Source organism: Mytilus trossulus, chromosome 3 (genome assembly GCF_036588685.1).
Source record: "Mytilus trossulus isolate FHL-02 chromosome 3, PNRI_Mtr1.1.1.hap1, whole genome shotgun sequence".
Classification (NCBI taxonomy): Eukaryota; Metazoa; Mollusca; class Bivalvia; order Mytilida; family Mytilidae; genus Mytilus; species Mytilus trossulus.
Genome location: NC_086375.1, coordinates 86,504,890 through 86,528,750, shown reverse-complemented (window position 1 = coordinate 86,528,750; position 23,861 = coordinate 86,504,890). Strand labels below are relative to the sequence as shown.

Here is a 23,861-nt window from a genome sequence, read left to right as displayed (position 1 = left end):
ATAAACTATTTAAGATATCCTATACAATATATGAAATATGTTCTATATTGTACAAAATATCTTATAAAACAGATTATATGAGATATCTTATATAGTATATGAGACATCTTATATATTATATATCTAATATAATTCATAAGATATTTCATATAAATTAATGTAGAAGATATCTCATATACTTTGTCTCATTGGCAAACATACCACATCTTTTTTATATTTATAAGATATCTTATATAATTTTCTTTATAAGATATCTCATAAATCATTTAAGATATCTTATAGGCTATATGAAATTTCTTATAAACTTAAAAGATAGCTTATAAACTTTAGAAGATATCGTATAAAACAATATTTGAGTAAGATATCTCATATACTTTATTAGATATCTTAGAAATTTTAGATGATATCTTATAAAGTATATAAGATATATAAGATATCTTATAAAAAATGAAATTAGATGAGATATTGTATATATTAAAGGATATTAGCAAACCTTCTCATATAACCTCCTTGCTTAAACTTAATAACACGCTCTTTGCACGTTACAAATCATTACAACAACTTTTCCCGTGACAGTCCAAATCACCCCAACATACATCACTTATTGACTCTATGACATGACATACCAATTGTACAATATACTATTCAGTAATTTGTTCTCTTCCTGAATATGCATGAAATATAACATTTGCTACTGGGCGTTAAGAAAACAACAATCAATCAATGAATCATTTGAAAGTGCAAAATGCTGAATCTTTCAGAATCTGTATCTATAAAAGACCATGTTCGTTCATTGATCGTCTTTTTGTGTTAGGAATGTGTTGCTTCAAATGTTAGAGGTGATACATCAAACCTTCATTTATCAAAGCCTTTATTTACCTGGAGTATCCGGCTCATTCACAACACCTTTGGATGACTTGGTTTTAGGTGATATAGTTCTCTTTTTTGATTTTGGTGAACTTCTTTTTGAGCTAGAAAGTCCAGCTTTAGAACTTCTCCTTGACCCTGATCTAGATGAAGCCTTACTCGTCACTCCTTTTTCTTTTGTTTCAGCACTTTCTTCTTCCATATCTTTTTCTTTCCTTAATCCGAATATATTCTGTGAATGACAGAGGTAGGACCAGTTTCCTCTTGATATATTCACTGCATGAGACAAATTTTCAAATAGTCATTTATTTTTTACTTAAATTAATATTTAATTTTATTATTAATTTTGAACATACAACCCGACAAAAATAGAAATCTCTAGAACTCAGCATTGCATTTGGAAATTTGGAAAATTAAAATCGAATTTGATGTTTTCATTCGGTTATTATGTATTAGAAGGATATTAATATCCAAAACAAAAGTTATCTCGATCGTATGTGTTGCCTTTCTTTCAGATACAAATTAATTCATTTTGGCTAAGAAAGTCCCTCGATGCAAAATTTTTACACACAAAAAAAAACCCAACAGCATGTATATGTTCCGGACCATATGAGTATCTGGAACATACGCGTATGGTCATGACCATATGGGTATATACTCATATGGTCCGACCATACGCGTATGGTCGGGGTAATCAACACGTATACTTTTAAACTCTTCATTAGGTGTGACCCTTCTGGTTATTACGTCACTAAAAATGTCATTTTATTATATATATGAAAAAAACTTATTTAAAAAAACCAGTTTCACACAGTTAATATTAAATTTACTTACTGTTTGTAAGTACAATTATAAAAATATGCAAAAATTAAATGAACATATTGTACAAGGAATTTTATTGTTTAAAGTAGGTGACATCACCGGCAAGGATCATGATATTTTTTAAAGATCGTGATATTTTTTAAAACAGTCAGTTTGATAAGTAAAATATTAAAAGTGTATGTTTCTTTATTTTTTTCTATTTTTTTTTCTATACTTCTATTTAATCTTAATTATAAGACGGTAAACTAGCATTTAAGAGCCATGAAATAGCCACTGCTTTGATTTAAATTGATCTGTGATATTCATTTTACGATATTGGAGATCTAGAGTTTCTCAAAAACACCGTAGACACCTCACGAATTGTCCGAGTCGATATCACTGCACGCAGCCAAAACAAGCAGTCGCAGAAAAGCTACATGTATGGTACCGTGTGCATGTCATTCTAAGTATACGAAAGCATACATGAATACAATTAGCGATGAAAACTAAGATCAACTGACTGTGGCATCAATATTTAATGTTTATGTAGCTTTTGACATGTAAAATTAATAAAAAAAATTGTAAACACATTTGTTTTTAAGATAAAGTTTATTGTATTATTTCTATTGTATATTTGAAAAAATACCTATATGGTCCAAATACTCATATGGTCCGGCCCGTTAATAACCAAACGAGTATAATACTCATATGGTCCGACCATACGCGTACGGTCGGACCATACGCGTACGGTCGGACCATATGAGTATACGCATATGGTCATGACCATACGCGTATGGTCCAAATACTCATATGGTCCGGAACATATACATTTGACAACATCATCTTTACCAGTGATATTTTTTGTTTGAAAACATCTGTATTTTATGGAAATAAGTGAAGGTGATGGTAAAATCCTTTACGTTTTAAGTTTATGTTATACTGACGTAGATTTTAAAACCATGTAAGTTTGACCCTGTGCGGGGGTAATAAATCTATCGTGAATATTAATAATAACCGAATCTTTAAAAAGAAAATCGTTAACAAGGGTTGGTTGCTGTGTCTGGGCTTATACTGATTTCGGGACATGAGCGATAAGTGAACAAAAATTTCTTGAACGAATATAATAAAAGTTGACATGCAATGTCTGTTACCATCAGACGGGAACTAGGACTGGCCATATTTATTTGAGTGCCTGACGACCGAAGTTTGTATACAAAAATTAAATTCTTCAACATACGTTGTAACTTATTCGATTAACACTACAACTCTACGTATATCTATTTTCCCGAAAGTTTAACCATTTGGAGAATTTAATTTTATACAAAATATGAATATTTTACCTTAGATTATCCAGTGTTGTTGTGACTTGTATGTGAATGTGAAAACAAAAATTAAATGATTGTGTTTCCTTTGTTTTAACGAATCACTGAATCTTATTCAAAAGTGTACTGCGTGAAATCGAGTTTAAATTTTATTGTCAATTTTATTAACTGTTGAATAACGGTAGAAACTGTCACGTGGTCATGTGCAATTGTGTTTTTTCATTGAATGATAATTAAACTTAGATAAAGTTTAACGACCAAAAATTGAAAAAAAGTGTTTTTGATTTGCTGAATCCAAGGATTTGTATAGTTAGCTAACTATACAAATCCTTGCTGAATCTAAATATGTCACTCGAGTTTTTTTTAATATTTGGTCCAGTTTTACAACTTGGTCTAAATCGGTGTCCAGAATTGATCTTTGTTTAATTTTAAAAGAATGTTTTATCCTGATATCTGATATGGTTCTTAGATATGCTAGATAAAAAATCTATGTTTTTGTTTGATTTCATTATATTAAGATTGAATTCTTGGGGTTCTTCGATATGTGGAAATTAATCATGAATTTGAAGTTGAGATACATATTGGAGTGTACCTTAATAGGTAAATGTTTAATTAATTTTAAACTTATTATTTCTGAAACGACTATGCTGTGCCAAATAACTAACCACAATCTAAATTCAGAGCTATAATATAAAGACGAATGTTGTGTCCCTAATTGCCTAACTGTTCAAGGTTCGACCTCTGTGATTGTTAGATCGCATTAAACTGCGACCTGCGGTGCATTTTACTATTGTTATCACGATTTGCGTTCTGTCGGCAATCTTGCAAGACTCGTCATTGGTATTCAATGTCGTTTAAAAAAACGTTGTCGTGATAAAAAATTTGTTTAACTACTGTTTCCATATTTTTCCTGACACAATGTCTTTACACATAACCTGAAGTATATTATTCCAAACAACCTATTTCTGTTAGGTTACTAACAATTTTGTTGTAAGTTGTTTAAAGAAGATCATACCTTATTAATCCCAAATATTCAACTAAAAGACAATTTTGCCAACCATAGTTACATTTATTTACTCCAAAACACAACTTTTTGATAGAAAATTTAACCCAATGATGAACTGGAAGACTCTATGTCTCAAATTATGACCGTTTACGACTTTTAAGGATTCCAGATCCTTGGTACAAACACAAACAAATAATCACATTCAAACATTGTACCCTGGCACATGCAACAGAATGCGAAAGAGGATTAAGATAACTGTTAACATACTTTAACTGAATGTGTATCTTCTCGATTGGAGTTGAACAAAGCCTAAATACACACAGTATGGATTTTATTGAAATATTTATTGCGGCTTGCCTAAAGTATGGTTGCAAATATTTCACTTGATTGGCACACAATAATTGATCGGAAACGTTCATTGACACATTTTTAAATATTGAAGTCCCTCAAGGGTTAAATAAAGATGTTGACATTTGACGGCACAGGAAAACATGTTAATATGCAACTCGATCAGTGTTGGAAAAGGCCCCATTAAAACACTAAATGAACAATGATTCATAAAACAGATATAAAATTTACTAATACAAGATTCGAGATAATGTCAAATAAGTATTACTTCCAGAACGATTGTCATATGATCAAATGCGTAATTCATCCGTTCGAGGAATCCATCAGAGTTTATTTGGCTTTGTTTTAATCCAGACTGAATCCCATAAAGTGTGAAAAACTAGGATAAATACGTGTCAAATACGGCTAAGGTAATCTATGCCAAAGTCTTGAAAAATTAAAAAAAAACCATTGATGTTAAACACAACAACAACAAAAAACAATCAGCTATCAGCAACAATTCAAGAACAGATATTGAAATAAAACGAGATAATATCAAATATTTAATACTTCGGAGAATTATCGTAATATCAACGAAGCCGTACTTCGTCTGTTCATTTCTTATAAATCTCTTAATCCAGACTGAATCCCATAAAGTATGAAAAACCCTGAAAAATTATCTGTCCAGCTGAGGGATGATTATTGCCATGAACTCGAACGTACATCTTTTCTCCTGAATTTAGCTGTACTACTGTTGAAGTTGTCCCGCTTCCGTAATCTTTATGTTCTGCTTGATTTCCATAACTTCCACCATATGCCAAAACATGACCGTCTTTTAGAAGTTCGAATTCTAACCTCTGTCCTGGATAAACTAAGATTGTACAGAAAAATGCATACAATCCACTTTTAGGAGAAGTGAAAACACCACTGTCGCCATGAAATGCTCTGTGTGAGTCAAATGGAACAGATCTGAATGGTATAATCTGGTTGTCTCCAAGGTTAGAAATATGTTCAGTCACATACGCCCGAAAGGCAACTTTATCTGACACCGAAAGTCTTTTGGTGTGGTTTGGCACCCACACTGTTTGGTTTGAATGTTTGCTTTCAATCCCATCTAGATTAATGAATTCGTCGTTTTTGTTCGAGGTTTGAGCTAAATTTTTCCTTTGACAACCACATTTCTGAAGAACTGCATTTGTTTTTTCTAAATCATTCATCCTGTGGACCAAAATTTTGTAGGAATTTCTTATTTCCAGCAACTCGTCTCTCAACGATTTCATTTCATCATCTACAGCTGCAGCATGAAGCCCAACACAGAAAAATATAAGTGACGATATAGTTATATAGAATTGAAGTTCCAACATTCTGATAGCAGGTTTGACTTTGTACAAATAGATAACACCTATAACACGTAGATTTATGTCAGAAGTGATAAGTTCTTCTGCAATCACTGACAGATATAAATCCTAGATAAATGCAACAGTAGTACACCGGTGTTCAAAAGTCATAAATCGATTGAGAGAAAACAGATCCGGATTACAAACTAAAACATAGGGAATCACATCAACTATAAGAGGAAAACAAGGGAACAACAGGAACACAAAAGTGCAACAAAAACAAACGCCAACATATTATAGAAACGAACTATTTGATAACAACGGCCTTATTTCTGGCTTGTTATGTTACAGGACATTTTAAGAAAAAATGGCGAAATGAACCTGGCTATATCCAAACCTCCCGCTACTGCTCCAAAAAAGTTATGAGGAAAAACGATTAAAAATAACACACCGAAAATTTGATGAACACCATCACAAATTGGTTGATACAGTCGATGTGTCTCTGTCTGTACTAACTAAGGACATTTTTACCACGTTGCTGGTCATGTACGTCATCTGGTCTTTTGATTACCTAACATGACGTATTCCCGAATATGACTGTTTTGATGAGTGTGATTTCGCATTACTATAAAACGTGCCAGAGTATTTGTTATCCAACATTAATGTGTTTAGTAATACGTTCACGATTCCTTTGTTATACAGTTTGATTAAGAAGAAATATCGGCATAGCTAGATAATACTCTTAATTATCTAATTACTTACACAATTCTATATTAATAAAATGGTAATTGTTATGTTATACATCAAATACCATAATTACAAACCTGATTTTGAACTATATCAAAATTTTAGAAATTGACCTTTGACGTCACTTTTGTAACGTTATCATCGTGTGACAATACAATTGAGAATGGAAATGGTGAATGTATATAAGAGGCAACAACCCGATCATAGAATAGACAACAGCAGAAGGTCACCAATATATGCAGGTTTTCAATGCACGAGAAATTCCCGCACACGGAGGCGTCCCTCAGCTGCCCCCTAAACAAATATATATAAACTAGTTCAGTGACAATGAACGCCATACTAACTCCAAATTGTACACAAGAAACTAAAATTAAAAATAATACAAGACTAAAAAAGACCAGAGGCTCCTGACTTGGGACAGGCACAAAAATGCGGCGGGGTTAAACATGTTTATGAGATCTCAACCCTCCCCTATACCTCTAGCCAATCGTAAAAAAGTAAACGCATAACAATACGCACATTAAAATTCAGTTCAAAAGAAGTCTGATGTCAGAAGATGTAACCAAAGAAAATAAACAAAATGACAATAATACATAAATAACAGCAGACTACTAGCAATTAACTGACTGCCAGCTCCAGACTTCAATTAAACTGCTTGAAAGATTATGTCTTCATCATATGAATATCAGGCGCAATCCTTCCCGTTAGGGGTTTAGTATCATACCATTATTACATATATGAGAAGAACATTGTTGAAGGTCGTACGGTGACCTATAGTTGTTAATGTCTGTTTTATTTTGTTTTTTTGTGGATAGTTGTCTTATTGGCAATCATACAACATCTTCTTTTTTATATAACCCGTGTCATGCCAACAATGTATGTTTTTTGTGTGCTGTTTTACGTGCTGTCCTAGGTGGTTTAACGTGTTCGTTTTTATCCTGTGTTTATTTCCTACTTCGGTTTTGACATAAACATAAATTTTATAGTAATTTTTATAAGTTTACTGTTTCCAAAAGTATGGATTATTCTTAATACTAAGGATTTTCTTATCCCAAGTATAAATAACCGTAGTCGTATTTGGCCCTACTTTCTGGAATTTTAGGTCCTCAATGCTCTTCAACTTTGTACTTGTTTGGCTTTCTTTACTTTTTTTTTATCTGAGCATCACTTGTGAGTCTCGTGTAGACGGAACACACGTATGGTGTATTGAATTATAAGCCTGGTACTTTTGATAACTATTAGCATGTCGAAATGTCCTATTGTAATGTTTATTTGTGTATTTTTCTGTCCGTAATGTTCTTGCATTTATTTTTACTGTAGTCCTGTCACTTAGTATTATTGTTTTAGTGTTATATTTAACATTGCCATAAAAGCGAAAGGTTTGACTAGCCACAAAACCAGGTTCAATCCACCATTTTCTTATCTTAAAATGTCCTGTACAAAATCAGGAAAATGGCAGTTGTTATCTTATAGTTCGCATTGTCGTTTTTTTTGTTGCACTTCTGTGTTTCTGATGTCTCCTTTTCGATCTTATAGTTGATGTGTTTACCTCAGTTTTAGGTTGTCTCCGGGATTTGCTTTCTCTCAATTGATTTATAACTTTAAAACAGCGGTATACTACTGTTGCCTTTATTTGTAACAATGTTTAATAAAACATTTCGATGAAATGACAACACTATGTGACAGACAAAGACACACGCAACAACATTCCTCACAGAGAAACGCACAAACCAACAATATGATAGTCGACATAACATGCACACTGCAGAACTGAAAAAAGTCTGCTTAGATTTTAATTAATTTAGAATTAACCAATTACAGCGTTCACTTGACATCGAAATAATTTTAATGGATCGTTGATCAATATTACGATTTTTGCAATGACTGTAGTCAGATCATTACCATGGTATCAGTTGGCTTTAGATGAATTTGGCTATTTATTTTAGGTATTTTTTGACATACAGCTCTTCAACGGTTTCGGTACTTATACATCTTCAAATTTCAAATGTTTGGCTTTGAGCGTTCCTGATGAAGGTATATCCAGAAAAGCGCTTCGAACGCAAGAAATTAATAACGTGTTGTTTTCAATATTGGAACATTTACACGTGTTCTGACTTAATGTTTACGGCTTTGAATTGTTTTCGTTTGGGTTATATCGTCATATCATATTTGAACATAATACAGGTCAAACTACGTTTGCTTGGTGGAAGTTTAAATATTTTTATGTGTTGTATTAGGTGGTTATGAACTTTGGCTGAAATTAAATTAAAAACAGCGGAATGAGAAGGGGGATTTAGCAACCTACTTTAAATGAAATGCATCTTATCAATATAAATGGATCAACAACAAAAATGCGACCACAATGTGGATGCTTATGTTGCTAAACACCTATCCGACCTCCATGATAAATATGTTGTTGTTCCCGCAGACAAAGCCCCAAATAACATCGTTTTTGTGTGTAAAAGCCATTACACTAACTGCTTGATAAACGAATAAGGTATTGACAATTCACTTGGAAACTCAACATATACCCTCACGACACTTACCACAGAGGAAATCCTGGATAATCATAGGTCTGTTCTTTGTTCCTTTGGAATTCCAACCAAAGATGAAGAACTGGATCTTCCATCACTGTATTGGATACCTAAACTACATAAGTGTCCTTACAAACAACGGTACATTGCTGGGTCTTCTAAGTGCTCCACGAAACCTCTTTCTAAATTATTAACATCTGTTTTATCAGCAATCAAAGACGGGCTACAAAGTTATTGTGAAACTGCCTATTCTAGAGGTGGCGTGAATCAGATGTGGATACTTAATAATTCCAAAGATCTTTTAGAGTACATACAATCTAACTCTCTTTCATCTTGTAACAGTATTAAAACCTTTGACTTTTCTACTCTTTACACAAGTATTCCACATTCCAAACTAAAAGACAAATTGAAAGAGTTGGTATAACTTTGCTTCATAAAAAAGAATGGCCAACGTAGATACAAGTATCTTGTCTTAGGGAGGGATAAATCCTACTTTGTAAAGAATCAGTCTGATTCAAACAAAAAATTCTCTGAAACTGATATTATCAAGATGCTTGATTTCTTGATTGACAACATATTTGTTACGTTCGGAGGACGTGTTTTTCAACAGACTGTCGACATTCCAATGGGAACAAACTGTGTCCCTCTATTTGCCGACTTGTTTGTTTATTATTATGAGGCTGACTTCATGCCGGAACTTCTTAGGAAGAAATATAACTCTACTTTCCGCTATATAGATGATGTTCTTTCACTAAACAATTCAAAATTTGGTGACTATGTGGAACGCATCTATCCCATCGAACTAGAGATAAAGGATACTACAGATACAGTTAAGTCGGCTTCATATCTTGACTTACAGCTAGAAATTGACAATGAGGGTCGGTTGAAAACAAAACTTTACGACAAAAGAGATGATTTCAGCTTTCCAATTGTGAACTTTCCATTTCTAAGTAGCAACATTCCAGCAGCACCTGCATCTCCCAATTGATACGATATTCCCGTGCTTGCATTTCCTATCATGATTTTCTTGATAGAGGGTTGCTGCTCACAAGGAAGCTATTAAACCAAGAATTCCAAATGGTGAAGTTGAAATCATCCCATCGTAAATTTTACGGACGCCATCACGAGTTGGTTGACCGTTATGGAATAACCGTTTCACAAATGATATCGGATATGTTCCTTACGTCGGAACTACAATCCCCTTCCCTTTCATGAATGTGACCTGCCGAATTAAGACTATTTACCGGATTTGTAATCACATAAGCAACACGACGGGTGCCACATGTGGAGCAGGATCTGCTTACCCTTCCGGAGCACCTGAGATCACCCCTAGTTTTTGGTGGGGTTCGTGTTGTTTATTCTTTAGTTTTCTATGTTGTGTCATGTGTACTATTGTTTTTCTGTTTGTCTTTTTCATTTTTGGCCATGGCGTTGTCAGTTTGTTTTAGATTTATGAGTTTGACTGTCCCTTTGGTATCTTTTGTCCCTCTTTTATATGAGGGTTGGATTCGAATGCTTTATTAACTGTAGCTTGCTTAGAATATAATGGCAACTGGATACGAATCCTTATTTTTGTGTAACCCAAATAGTTATCAAAGGTACCAGGATTATAATTTAGTACGCCAGACGCGCGTTTCGTCTACATAAGACTCATCAGTGACGCTCGTACAAAGTACTAAGTTGGAGAGCATTGAGGATCCAAAATTCCAAGATGTTGTGTCAAATACGGCTAAGGTAATCTATGCCAAAGTCTTGAAAAATAAAAAAAAAACCATTGATGTTAAACACAACAACAAAAAAAACAATCAGCTATCAGCAACAATTCAAGAACAGATATTGAAATAAAACGAGATAATATCAAATATTTAATACTTCGGAGAATTATCGTAATATCAACGAAGCCGTACTTCGTCTGTTCATTTCTTATAAATCTCTTAATCCAGACTGAATCCCATAAAGTATGAAAAACCCTGAAAAATTATCTGTCCAGATGAGGGATGAATGTTGCCATGAACTCGAACGTAAACCTTTTCTCCTGCATTTAGCTGTACTACTGTTGAAGTTGTCCCGCTTCCGTAATCTTTATGTTCTGCTTGATTGCCATAGCTTCCACCATATGCTAAAATATGACCGTCTCTTACAATTTCAAATTCTAATCTCTGTTCATAATAAACTAATATTGTGCAGAAAAACGCATAAAGTCCACTTTTAGGAGAAGTAAAGACACCACTGTCGCCATGAAATGCGCTGTGCGTGTGAAATGGAACAGATCTGAATGATATGATCTGATTATCGTCAAGATTGGAAATGGGTCCAGTCACATATGCCCGAAAGGCAACTTTAACTGACACAGAACGTCTTTTGATTTGATTTGATATCTCTGTTTCACATTCTTTGACACTATGGAGACGTTGGCTATCGCTCCCTTCTTTTGTGTTATTACTCTGATGTAGATTTATGGTTTTGCCTATGTGGTCTCCTCGACAATCACATCTCTGAAGAAGTTTATTTGCTTTTTCAAGTTCGTCAATCCTGTAGACCAAAACTTTGACAAAATCACTAATATCCCGCAACTCTTCTCTCAACACGTTTATTTCGTCAACTACAGATACGGCACGAAGCCCTACTCCGAACAATAGAATTAATATTATCCCTCTATGGACATGTAGTTTTGACATGTTGATAGCAATTACTAGTACGAATGTATTACATATCTGACAATACAATCTTATCAGAAGAGATAAGTTTTACTAACATAAATGAAAAGAAAGCATACATTAACTTCATGTTCACTTGTCAAAAACATCGCAAGAGGATCAAAGATGCCAGATCAATTAATTGCACATTCATATATATTGATGATGCCAAAGGCCCTCCAAGAAATAAAGGCAACAGTTGTATACCACTGTTCAAAAGTCATCAATCGATTGAGAGAAAACAATTCAGGGTTACAAACTAGAACTGAGATGAACACGTCAAGAGGAAAACAACCAAACAACAGAAACACTACATTGCAAAAATAAACAAACGACAATGCAACAAACACATAAATAAATTTTAAGATAACAATTGACATTTTCCTGACTTGGTGCAGCACATTTAAAGAAAAATGGTGGGTCGAACCTGATTTTGCAGCTAGACAAATCTCCCGCTTTTATGGCAATGTTAAATATAACACTAAAATGACAACATTACATAACAGGAATACAATACAGATGAATGGAATATTCGGGACACAGAAATACACAAAAAAAAACACTAGAACATTATGACATGCTGATAGTTATTTTAGGAATCAGGCTTATAATTTAATACCCCAGACGCGTTCATTTACGTTAACCTTTGAAACTTCCTTAATCTCATTTTTAGCACCAGAATCTAAGACAATCGATACGATTTTAATTTGAAAATAAGCTACGATCCCCACCTTTGTAGCAATAAACAAAATTTATCAGCATATGGAATTTAAATTTCCCAACACACTCGGTATCCAAGAGCTTGCAGCTGCTTTCCAGTGTCTGAGCTTGTGTGCTTTGTCTATATGTCATTATGATGTTTTTAACATAATGTTGACTGCTGTTCCCCTATTTTTGACATCTTTAAATTTCAGGTCTGTTTTTTTCAAATATACCGATACAATGGAGTTTATCATAAAAGTGAGAGGTCCAGCTAGCTATAAAACCTGGTTAAAACCACAATTTGTTTGCATAAGGAAATGAAGGTACCAAGTCAGAAATATGACAATTGTTTTCCTTTTTTTCCAAATGTTTGAGATTTTGATATGAATTTTCCTTGGAGTTCGATATTTTAGTTATTTCACTTTCTTCTGCTATATAGATGATGTCTTCTTATTAAATAATTTGAATTTGATGACTATGTTAATGATGCCACAGCGAAACATGATCTGTTTACCTTTTTTTTTTTTAAGTTTTCAATTTAATGATTTGTTAATGTATTTGATTTTTTGTCGTTTTTGCCTCCTGTTTTTCATATATCATTTGGGGTTTATCCCATATCTAATTATAAACTTTAAGGTTAAGGGATAATACTAATATATTGTGAGCAATGCTTACAGCAACTCTACTCTGTTCCCATAGTTTTATTATATTGCCAGTGTCTATTTGGTTCTGTGTATTGTCATGAATGTTGTTTAAAAGATTACTGTGATTTTAATTTAGATTATAAAAAAATACGGTTTAAATCCATCAGGCAATTTGGCTTTAAATGGATTTTTCTTTTTTAGTTCTATAGCTCTTCAACCGTTCAGGTTTTATTCATCTTTGATACTTAAATATTCGACTTTAGGAGGACCTGATGAAGGTAGACCAGAAAAGTGCTTCGTACCCATCATATTTATGATGTGTTGTTTTCATTTCTAGCTCACCGGGCCCGAAGGGCCCAGTGAGCTTTTCCCATCACTTTGCGTCCGGCGTCGTCGTCCTGCGTCCGTCGTCGTTAACTTTTACAAAAATCTTCTCCTCTGAAACTACTGAACCAATTCAAACCAAATTTCATCTGATTGATTCCTAGGGTATCTAGAAAAAAGTTTGTGTTTTAATTCCCATTTCATCAAAAAACATGGCCGCCATGGCTAAAAATAGAACATCAGGGTAAAATGCAGTTTTTGGCTTATAACTCGAAAACCAAAGCATTTAGAGCAAATCTGACAAGGGGTAAAATTGTTTATCAGGTCAAGATCTATCTGCCCTGAAATTTTTAGATGAATCAGACAACCCATTGTTGGGTTGCTGCCCCTAAATTGGTAATTTTAAGGAAATTTTACTGTTTTTGGTTATAATCTTGAATATTATTATAGATGGAGATAAACTGTAAACAGCAATAATGTTCAGCAAAGTAAGATTTACAAATAAGTCAACATGACCAAAATGGTCAGTTGACCCCTTTAAGAGTTATTGCCCTTGATAGTCAATTTTTAACCTTTTTTCGTAAATCTCCATGATCTTTTACAAAAATCTTCTCCTCTGAAACCACTGGGACAAATTTTACCAAACATAGCCAGAATCATTATTAGGCTATCTTGTTAAAAAATTGTGTTTTGTGACCGGGCAAACCAACCAAGATGGCTGCTACGGCTAAAAATAGAACATATGGGTAAAATGCAGTTTTTGGCTTATAACTCAAAAACCAAAGCATTTAGAACAAATCTGACAAGGGGTAAAATTGTTTATCTGGTCAAAATCTATCTGCCCTGAAATTTTAAGATGAATCGGACAACTCGTTGTTAGGTTGCTGCCCCTAAATTGGTAATTTTAAGGAAATTTTGCTGTTTTGGGTTATTATTTTGAATATTATTATAGATAGAGATAAACTGTAAACAGCAATAATGTACAGCAATTTAAGACTAAAAAATAAGTCAAATGACCAAAATGGTCAATTGACCCCCTAAGAAGTTATTGTCCTTTATAATCAATTTTTAACAATTTTCATATAATTTGTAAATTTTTACTAACATTTTCCACTGAAACTACACGGACAAGTTCATAATAGATAGAGATAGTTGTAAGCAGCAAGAATGTTCAGTAAAGTAAGATGTACAAACACATCACAATCACCTAAACACAATTTTGTCATGAACTGTCTGCTTCCCTTTGTTTAATTCACATATACCAAGGTGAGCGACACAGGCTCTTTAGAGCCTCTAGTTTAGATAGCTACAGAGTTTACCATTTTAGGGAAAAGAGTGAGCACTCCGAGAATAGACCATAAACAACTTGGATTGGATAAGCTTTTTTATCATAAGGTTGACCATTTGTAGTCAGTAATAAAAATATCAAAATACATAATATACTCCTTTTATTTTATACATCATACATTAGTGATGTAAGAGATCATACAATTAAATAAACAAAAACACATTAGACAAAACAAACAACAGAACTAACAAAGTTAAAGACACATTAATCAAAATACATGAAAACATAAAAAAAATCTTATTATGCTTCAGTAAGTAAAGCATACTTAGTTAACAACTGTAACAGCAATGGTTTAGTTAACACATGTAACAACATTAGTATCTATAAGAGTCAGTTTATACAGCAACATGTCTGTGTAAATGAAGTTATGTAATAACATAAAGGGATCCTATTTTACTGCACCATATTTCAAAGAAAAACTACAACCTATAAACAGAATGCAGAGTAACATCTAAATCAGGGATGCCATACTGGTTTTCTCCAATATTATTTTTAAGACAGTAGGTTTTACAAATACATATCATGTAAATATAATTGATATATATATAAAATACAAGATGTGGCATGATTGTCAATGAGACAACTATCCACCAAAGTCAAAAGGATGTAAATTTAAGCAACTTAATATGCTTGTTGAAAAAGTAAAATTTGACACAATAAAATGTCACATATGCTGATATTGGACAAGATCTAACCACGAACCTCCATACAATTCCTATTACCCTAGGTAAAAGTAGGCATGTCATTTTGAAATATTTGTAAAATGTTAATGATGCCCTGAAAAGAGCTGTATGATTCTCATCATATAATATATTGAGATAATGACAATGAACAAATATCAGATAATATATAAGTACCCATGCATGTTTATGATCAATAAATCTGACTTTCCATAAGATACTGAAGTAACCTACAATAAGCACCTCTCTAATCTAATCGTCATATTGGTGCACCATTAAAGCCTTTATATATATATATATATATCTTTTATATACAAACAAATTTCATATTATGAAAAATTAGATGTTAAAACTGAACCAAACAACACAATTGTTTATACACAATTCTTTTATTTGAATTCAATAAAACTTATATTTAAATCATATCTTAGTACATATCTACATTACCCATCTTTGCATTCAACATTAAATTTTCTGTAATCTTTCTACTTTGATTTCTAGAGGAAATTTTATGAATTCTAACTATTTACTGTCTATTGTTTCTAGAACAAATTCTTAAAATAACATTAAAACAAAGCTGCAAACAGTTAAAACATTTAATATAAAAAAAATCAGGTAAAAAAGCCATGTAGAAAATAGTTTCAGGAAGACAATTTTATGGTCTTTAATGTAAACTTTTGTCTGACATAGAAATTTAAATCAAATGATTACCATATAACATATATAAAAAAATTTTGTTCATCACAGCTGATAGCAAGCTTTACCTATTGCACAGATATTATAACTAGACACGTCTAACAATGATATTACATGTACAACTAGAATTGTCTAGAACTACAATTCAACTACTAGTATTTTATTATATACACAGCCATATAACTGTTTTAGTACATGTAATGCAGATTGGTTCAAATGTTCATCTCACACAACAAGGTCAACTACTTGTACTTGGTGAATGATGAATTGACAATGCATTTAATATTATTTCTATCTGGGCCATGAAAATGATCTTTACAGCAGTTAATTGTCCATGGCCATCCATTTCCAAACAGCACCAACATATCATTATAACTATAACACAGTCAGGAAAGTTGGCAAGATATTGGGATTCCTTGTTTATTTATCACTTATTTCTTGTCATTCATCTTTGAGGGACGTTAGGGGGTTCATCTGCTTCAAATATAATCCGTAGATTTATAAATCCTGATCTGTAAAAAAAACAAAATCTGTCAATAATATATCTTGCAAGTGAATAATTAATTATCAATGTTTTCATAGCTTATTTTGACAAAATTGCACCATACTAGCTGCTAAAAGGGAATTATCATTTCAATATTTCACTTTCTATAATGATTGAAAAAAAATTATTTAAAATTTTTCTATATCTCATAGCTAGTTCCCCTTTAAGGTTGTAGGCTTTACAATACTGAATGAATTAATCTCAGTTAAAAGGAAAGTTAATATAGATGGCACCAACAATACATTTTAACATATATACAAACCTTTTCATATAGAGCCATATGACAGTTCCCAACAACTCCTTTATAATAATAACTGACATAAATATCAGCACAATGTAACAGGTATCCTCTATGAGCTTCCGTATACTGAACAAAAACTCATCCATTTGTAAGTCAGAAATGTTCGTCTCTGAAGTGGTGTGCCTGAAAAGGACAAGCATTCAGAACAATGTAACTAGTATCATAATGAACAAATCATCCAACTGTGAGTCAGAGATGTTGGTCTCTCTAAGCTTTGTGCCTGCAAATTAGAATCATATCAGAACAATGTAACAAGCATTTTATTGAACAGTCTACTCTTTACTACAGCCATAGTCTATTGTTAGACTTTATGTTGCCCTTTAGACGTTTCTGGTTATTGAATTATTATTGTCATGCACCACTGAATTTAATCATGAGAATTGTTTTGGTCTTTGATTTCATGTGATCTTACTCAATCAAGGGCATAATATGACAAACCATGTATGGAGCACAGTAGTTTATAAATCTTGGGTTTTTTCGAAGACACTGAAAAAAATAATTGTGTTTACAATGTTGTCAAAGTAATTGTGTTTACAATGTTGTCAAAGCTATTGTATGCTTTAATTCTAGTTAGATGGTGCTTAGTGCTTACGATTCCTTATATTTCTTGTTTAATATCAGAATCTGCTTTCAAAAGGATCCATCTAGCATGTAACTGTAGAGCCAACTTCTTTGGCACTATAACACTAGAAAATATAAAAACATACCTTAGATAATGTCTTGGACTGATCTTTTCAAATTGACATGCTGACACTATTACCTCTGGAAGGTTAGAGGTCATCCCATCTTCACACACTGCTGACACATTAATTGACCTTAGATAGTCACAGTAGAAAGACGAATGTGCACCATGCATTGTCTTTAAGTGATTCTCTGTCGATTTGTACAGGAATAGGTGGCGCTGTACATATAAGTTGGCTATTTCTTGGTATGCAGGATATTGCATCAAGTTTATACGATTAGAATGAGTTTCTAAACGTCTGTTGATGAATTTCTCATTAAGTTTCAGCAGATCATCCTGAAAAAATAACATGACAAAAATAATAATACCTGCATTGATACTTTCAATGACTTTTGTTGCAACAAGAAAAATCTCAATTTGAACATGATAATATATGTGTTATAAATTATCCTGATTCTATATGAATATCTTTTGTATTGTAATGTTCATCCCATTCTTATTCAATTTTCTTGTTCATTTGATTATAATTAAACTTTCAGGGAAGACCCATTTGTATCTCATCATTTGGATAATAAAAAGAAAAGAAGATCAAGATTAAAAGAGGAACAAACCATAATTGAGCCACATTCAAACTCATAGATCAAAAACAAACTGACAATGTCATGACTTAAAATAAAAAGACAAATAGACAAATAATAGTACACAAGTTTAAGATTTATATGACAGTTGTTTTGCATTCATTTGATGTGTTGAGTTTTTGATTTTGTCATATTCATTTGATAATTAAGTAACTTTTCATTAGTGACAGTATTTTTGTTATTTTTACTTTTTATCATCACTTAAGATTACTGTAATGGGTAAAGTAATGACAACAAATATATTTTAATGGTAATATATCAAATAATAATAAGCATCTGCTGGTCACAAATAATAGTTCACAAGACACAACATATAAAACAAGTTAAACTGCGAGCTACTGCTCACTGATGATACCCCCGCCACAAGTGGATAATATAAATTGTGTAAAAATATGCAAGTGTTCGGTAAACAGAAAGTTGTCGAGTGATGAATCTGAAAACGTATCACAAGGTATAGCTGACTTATATAAATCCTGAAACCAAATTTCAGAAATCCTTGTATTGTAGTTCCTGAGAAAAGTGTGACGAAAATTTTCAACTTGGCTATCATGTGTAAAATCATACAAGTGTTCGGTAAACAGGCAGTTGTCCAGTGATGAATCTGAAAACGCATCACACGGTATAGCTGACTTATATAAACCCTGAAACCAAATTTAAGAAATCCTTGTATTGTTGTTCCTGAGAAAAGTGTAACGAAAATTTTCAACTTGGCTATCATGTGTAAAATCATACAAGTGTTCGGTAAACAGGAAGATGTCGAGTGATGAATCTGAAAAGGCATCACACCGTAAAGCAGACTTATATAACTCCTGAAACCAAATTTCAGAAATCCTTGTATTGTAGTTCCTGAGAAAAGTGTGATGAAAATTTCCAACTTGGCTATCATGTGTAAAATCATACAAGTGTTCGGTTAACAGGAAGTTTTCAAGTGATCAATCTGAAAACGCATCACATGGTATAGCTGACTTAGATAAACCCTGAAACCAAATTTCAGAAATCCTTGTATTGTAGTTCCTGAGAAAAATTAGACGAAAATTTTCAACTTGGCTATCATGTGTAAAATCATACAAGTGTTCGGTAAACAGGAAGTTGTCAAGTGATCAATCTGAAAATGCATCACACTGTATAGCTGACTTAGATAAACCCTGAAACCAAATTTCAGAAATCCTTGTATTGTAGTTCCTGAGAAAAATGCGACAAAAATCTTCAACTTGGCTATCATGTGTAAAATCATACAAGTGTTCGGTAAACAGGAAGTTGTCAAGTGATCAATCTGAAAATGCATCACACAGTATAGCTGACTTAGATAAACCCTGAAACCAAATTTCAGAAATCCTTGTATTGTAGTTCCTGAGAAAAATGTGACGAAAGTTTCATGGGACGGACTGACGGATGGACAGACAGAGGTAAAACAGTATCCCCCCCCTTTTTTAAAGCGGGGGTATAACTTAAGACAAAGCACTAAGACTAAAGTATTCTTACTTACCATATTATTGTAATATCCTAGATAACTAAACGTTTCTCTGTTGACAAAATGAAATGTTGCCATTGACAACACATAAACAAACAAACAAACAAACACTGTAGCTATCACCTTGGGGACAAACATACTGACCATTGACTGAAAATGTAAAATATTTCTAATATATTTCTTGTTAGTTTTTACCTTGTTAAATATATCTTATACATTTCTTTTGAGTTTAAGGTTATAACTTTTAAAGAGTGTTGTAAGATTTGATTCTTTTCATCAAGTAAAAATCATTCTAATAAGTCCTTGATATTAGATTTTTTTTGTTTTGCTACCATTAAATGTTTATTTTTAAACAAAACGGAGGATTACTAACCAACCTACCATCCCTCGTACCTCAAGCATTTTAAAGATGTAAGATAGCAGAAAGTATGATAAACCAAATTTTTCTCCCTTCCACTAAACATTGGAAAAGTGTAGAAGTTAACACATATAAATTGATGCTGTCCTTGTTTTAATGAGTATATTACATCATTTACTCCTGAACCACAAGCTATTTTCTACATAAATTTGGTTGGTACCGTACATTATAAGTTTTGGAGAATCAGAATGGATGATACTTCACCTTTAGCATTAAATCCCTCAATGTTTTACAGAATCCTGATTTAAACAATCTTTTTTGTCGTTTAGCAGTTTCATCATCTACTTCTTGTGTTGGATCTACAAACAAATAAAAAATTAATAGCTAAATATACTAGATTATTTTTCTGTAAAAAATGCCTTACTGATGACAAGCAAGAATCAAAATGGTTTAAAGATAAATCTCAAGCACACATTTGCATTATAATACTTTTCAATTAATCCAACTTTATTTCACCTATTTCACCAAGTATTTAATTTCCTTTTTTTTTTTAAACATTTGTCTAACAAATTCGATAACCAAGGCAACATTTAAGTATTAACCTGTTTTGTCTCTGATGTCTACATAAATAGGATATCCATATAATATCAGACTACAAACTCTTACACCAACCCATCAAATCTCTTATATTAGAGATAAGATAACCACATGGACATTAAAATAGTTACCTGTTTTGTCTCTGATGTCAACATAAATAGGATATCCATATAATATCAGACTACAGACTCCCACAGCTTTTAACATGCGATGTAGAAACCAAACCACATCTATGACAACCATGAAGGCAAAGAATATCATATATCCACTGTAACTACTGGCTTCTTCCTCTCTGTAGGGGTCACTCTGACCTTGAGAATGGTTGCTATGTAACATGTCTGGCTGGATCCAGAAGTTATGATACTGATGAGTTCTTTCTGAACGTGTGTTGGTTGCTGGACTTGGACTAACTTTTGGTCCAGGAATGAAAACATCATCAAACTTTGGTAATACAGGAACAGGGATTGGTTTGTCTGCAATAAACACATTTCATTTACTGTGGATTAATTATAATTTGTTGGATACTAATTGTCACAGAATTTCATGGTTAATGATGAACCACCAATTCCAATATCCACTGAATTACCAATCTCTTTTAGGAATTTATGTAGACTTTGGCCAAACCATGATATCAAAATATCTGTGAAAATACAAATTTTCCTCAATCCACGGTTCATTTTCTGCAATTTTAATACATAACATACTTCCAATTCCTAAAGCAGGAGGAGTATAGTGTTTGGATAGTCCGTCCTTTTACTCATCTAAAAGACAATTGATTTCAATCTTTTAAGTATTCCTAACCAGTCTTAGAATAATATGATTAGAAGACATTTCAGGTATTTCTCATCTAAGTGACAACTGATTTAAATCTTCACTTATTCCTAATCACTCTTAGAATGGTCTGATTGGCAAATATTCTATTCAGCTAAAGACAACTGATTTAAACTTTCATGTATTTTAATCTTTGAAGGATGTCTAGTTGATAGATTTTTCTGGTTTTACTCACCTAAAGACAACTGAGTTAAATCTTCAGGTATTCCTAACCACTGTAAGAATGGTCTAGTAGGTAGATTTTCCAGATCTCTGACATTCTTGACAGATCTACGTAAGAACTGTGCTGTAGTTAACCATTTATTCTGTTCCATACTTCTATATGTCTGTTGTAACTCTGTGGTAAATTTCTGTCTCATAAACTTTATATAACTTTCAAATCTTTCTCTGAAATAAAATTTAAATTGTTTTGATTGTATTAGATCATGGGTTGAATACTAAGAGCGGATAAAAGGATAACTAATATTGTGTTGTGGGTTGAATACGAAACAAAACACAACAAGTGAAACTGCGAGCTACTGTTCACTGATGATACCCCAACCGCAAGTGGATAATATAAATAGTGTAAAAATATGCAAGTGTTCGGTAAACAGGAAGTTGTCGAGTGATGAATCTGAAAACGCATCACACGGTATAGCTGACTTATATAAATCCTGAAACCAAATTTCAGAAATCCTTATATTGTAGTTCCTGAGAAAAGTGTGACGAAAATTTTCAACTTGGCTTTCATGTGTAAAATCATACATGTGTTCAGTAAACAGGAAGTTGTTAAGTGATCAATATGAAAACGCATCACACAGTATAGCTGACTTAGATAAACCCTGAAACCAAATTTCAGAAATCCTTGTATTGTAGTTCCTGAGAAAAATGCGACGAAAAATATTCATGGGACGGACTGACAGACAGACAGAGGTAAAACAGTATACCCCCCCTTTTTTAAAGCGGGGTTATAATAACAGATTTGATATGTGATGGGATGGTGTGACAAGATTATATTGTCTCATTGGCTGAATTCAAATAATGAAATCATATAACTTTAAATGTTAAAGCATCTTACAATGTGTGAAATATTAGTGTTTGAACATTTTTTATGTATATATCTTAGAGAAATTATAAACATACCTAAAGATATCTATATTAGTAGTAAACTTTTGTGCCAGTGTTTTCATCTGATTGCCCAATAAATTGTGAATGTCTTTCTTGACAATATCTTCTGTAGTGTTTCTCTCTATCTCCTTCCTCAACTGAAATGAAATCATATCATCTTAGTGAAAGAAGTTAAAAAATCCAAGTAGTGCCTTTAAAATAACTAGATATCATTGAGATGGGAGCCATCTCTGTGGGCCCCGCTGTCAATAACGTGGGGTAAATAAGTTGTATGGATAATATGATATGAAGCATTATTTGAAGTTATTACATAAAAACTGATTAAAACTGATAAATATTCTCAACTTACTTTCATAGTATAATAGTGATATGACTGCATGATGTGAACTCATTGTTGACTACTCTAAGTTGACTTCTGGATATATGGATTGATGTTTGAACAATATGTTTAAAGGTGCTGCCCAATTGATATTTGTCACATATTTTTAGAATTATGCCTTCAATATGTTATGACCCACCAAGTATAAAGTATGAAATATTAACGGTTCTGGAGAGGAAGAGCAGACACAATTTGTTAAGAACAACAAACGGATGGACATACCAACGGACTGACCTTTGACCTAGAATGCATACATTATGACACATTTTCTGGTGTTGGTTAATATATATGTTAAGTTGAAAACGTTTGTCAGGTATGAAATAATAACAGCTGTCCTCTCAAAATATAGTGTGGTTCAAATTTGTTAGCGATGGACAGACCAACAGACAGACAGACAGACCTTTGACCTAGGAAGTGGTACATACATCATGACACACCCTCTTGTGTTGCTTAAAATGGATGTCAAGTATAATATTTGAAATCATAACGGTTCTCAAGATATAGAGCGGACACAATCTTCACAACAGGACACAGGGTTGTCAACTGAAATCAAAGTTTTTTTGACGTTGACCTTTGACCTAGGAAGTTGTACATACATCATGACACGCCCTCTGGTGGTGGTTAAAATGGATGACAAGTATAAACTTTGAAATCATAACGGTTATCTAGATATGGAGCGGACACGATCTTCACCACAGGACACGGGGTTGTCAACTGAAACCAAAGTTTTTGACCTTGACCTTTGACCTAGGAAGTTGTACATACATCATGACACACCCTCTGGTGTTGGATAATAATCATGTCAAGTATTAAGTATAAAATCATAACGGTTATCTAGAAATGGAGCCGAGCGGACACGATCTTCACCAAAAGACACAGGGTTGTCAACTGAAACCAAAGTTTTTGACCTTGACCTTTGACC

At 32.9% G+C, this 23,861-nt stretch overlaps 4 protein-coding genes across 5 annotated transcripts in view; all 4 read right to left on the bottom strand.

The window, feature by feature from the left end:
* The window catches only part of LOC134712724 (dynein axonemal heavy chain 2-like), a 92,237-nt gene extending 89,192 nt beyond the window's left edge, over nt 1-3,045 (bottom strand). Inside the window, exons 1-2 of the mRNA XM_063574561.1 lie at nt 3,009-3,045; nt 880-1,143 (exon numbers count right to left, since the gene is read on the bottom strand). Coding sequence (XP_063430631.1) covers nt 880-1,069 — 190 coding nt within the window. The 5' untranslated portion in view covers nt 1,070-1,143; nt 3,009-3,045. The remainder of the gene's footprint in view (nt 1-879; nt 1,144-3,008) is intronic.
* Nucleotides 3,046-4,955: 1,910 nt separating this feature from the next.
* LOC134711110 (uncharacterized) lies at nt 4,956-5,704 on the bottom strand. The gene has a single exon (XM_063571555.1). It carries the CDS (start codon nt 5,685-5,687, stop codon nt 4,956-4,958), a length of 732 nt encoding a protein of 243 aa, XP_063427625.1. The 5' UTR covers nt 5,688-5,704.
* Nucleotides 5,705-10,875: 5,171 nt separating this feature from the next.
* On the bottom strand, nt 10,876-11,619 carry LOC134711109 (uncharacterized). The gene has a single exon (XM_063571554.1). It carries the CDS (start codon nt 11,617-11,619, stop codon nt 10,876-10,878), a length of 744 nt encoding a protein of 247 aa, XP_063427624.1.
* Nucleotides 11,620-14,760: 3,141 nt separating this feature from the next.
* The window catches only part of LOC134712720 (uncharacterized), a 90,953-nt gene continuing 81,852 nt past the window's right edge, over nt 14,761-23,861 (bottom strand). For both annotated transcript variants that reach the window (XM_063574548.1, XM_063574547.1), the window contains exons 25-32: nt 22,576-22,697; nt 21,629-21,840; nt 20,754-21,095; nt 20,290-20,384; nt 19,683-19,817; nt 17,584-17,894; nt 16,838-16,999; nt 14,761-16,543 (exon numbers count right to left, since the gene is read on the bottom strand). In XM_063574548.1, the coding sequence (XP_063430618.1) occupies nt 16,477-16,543; nt 16,838-16,999; nt 17,584-17,894; nt 19,683-19,817; nt 20,290-20,384; nt 20,754-21,095; nt 21,629-21,840; nt 22,576-22,697 (1,446 nt within the window). In that variant the 3' untranslated portion in view covers nt 14,761-16,476. The remainder of the gene's footprint in view (nt 16,544-16,837; nt 17,000-17,583; nt 17,895-19,682; nt 19,818-20,289; nt 20,385-20,753; nt 21,096-21,628; nt 21,841-22,575; nt 22,698-23,861) is intronic.

Excerpts from the sequence above, each read along its gene's own strand:
- LOC134711109 (XM_063571554.1), bottom strand. The coding sequence starts at position 11,619 with ATGTCAAAACTACATGTCCATAGAGGGATAATATTAATTCTATTGTTC.
- LOC134711110 (XM_063571555.1), bottom strand. The coding sequence starts at position 5,687 with ATGTTGGAACTTCAATTCTATATAACTATATCGTCACTTATATTTTTC.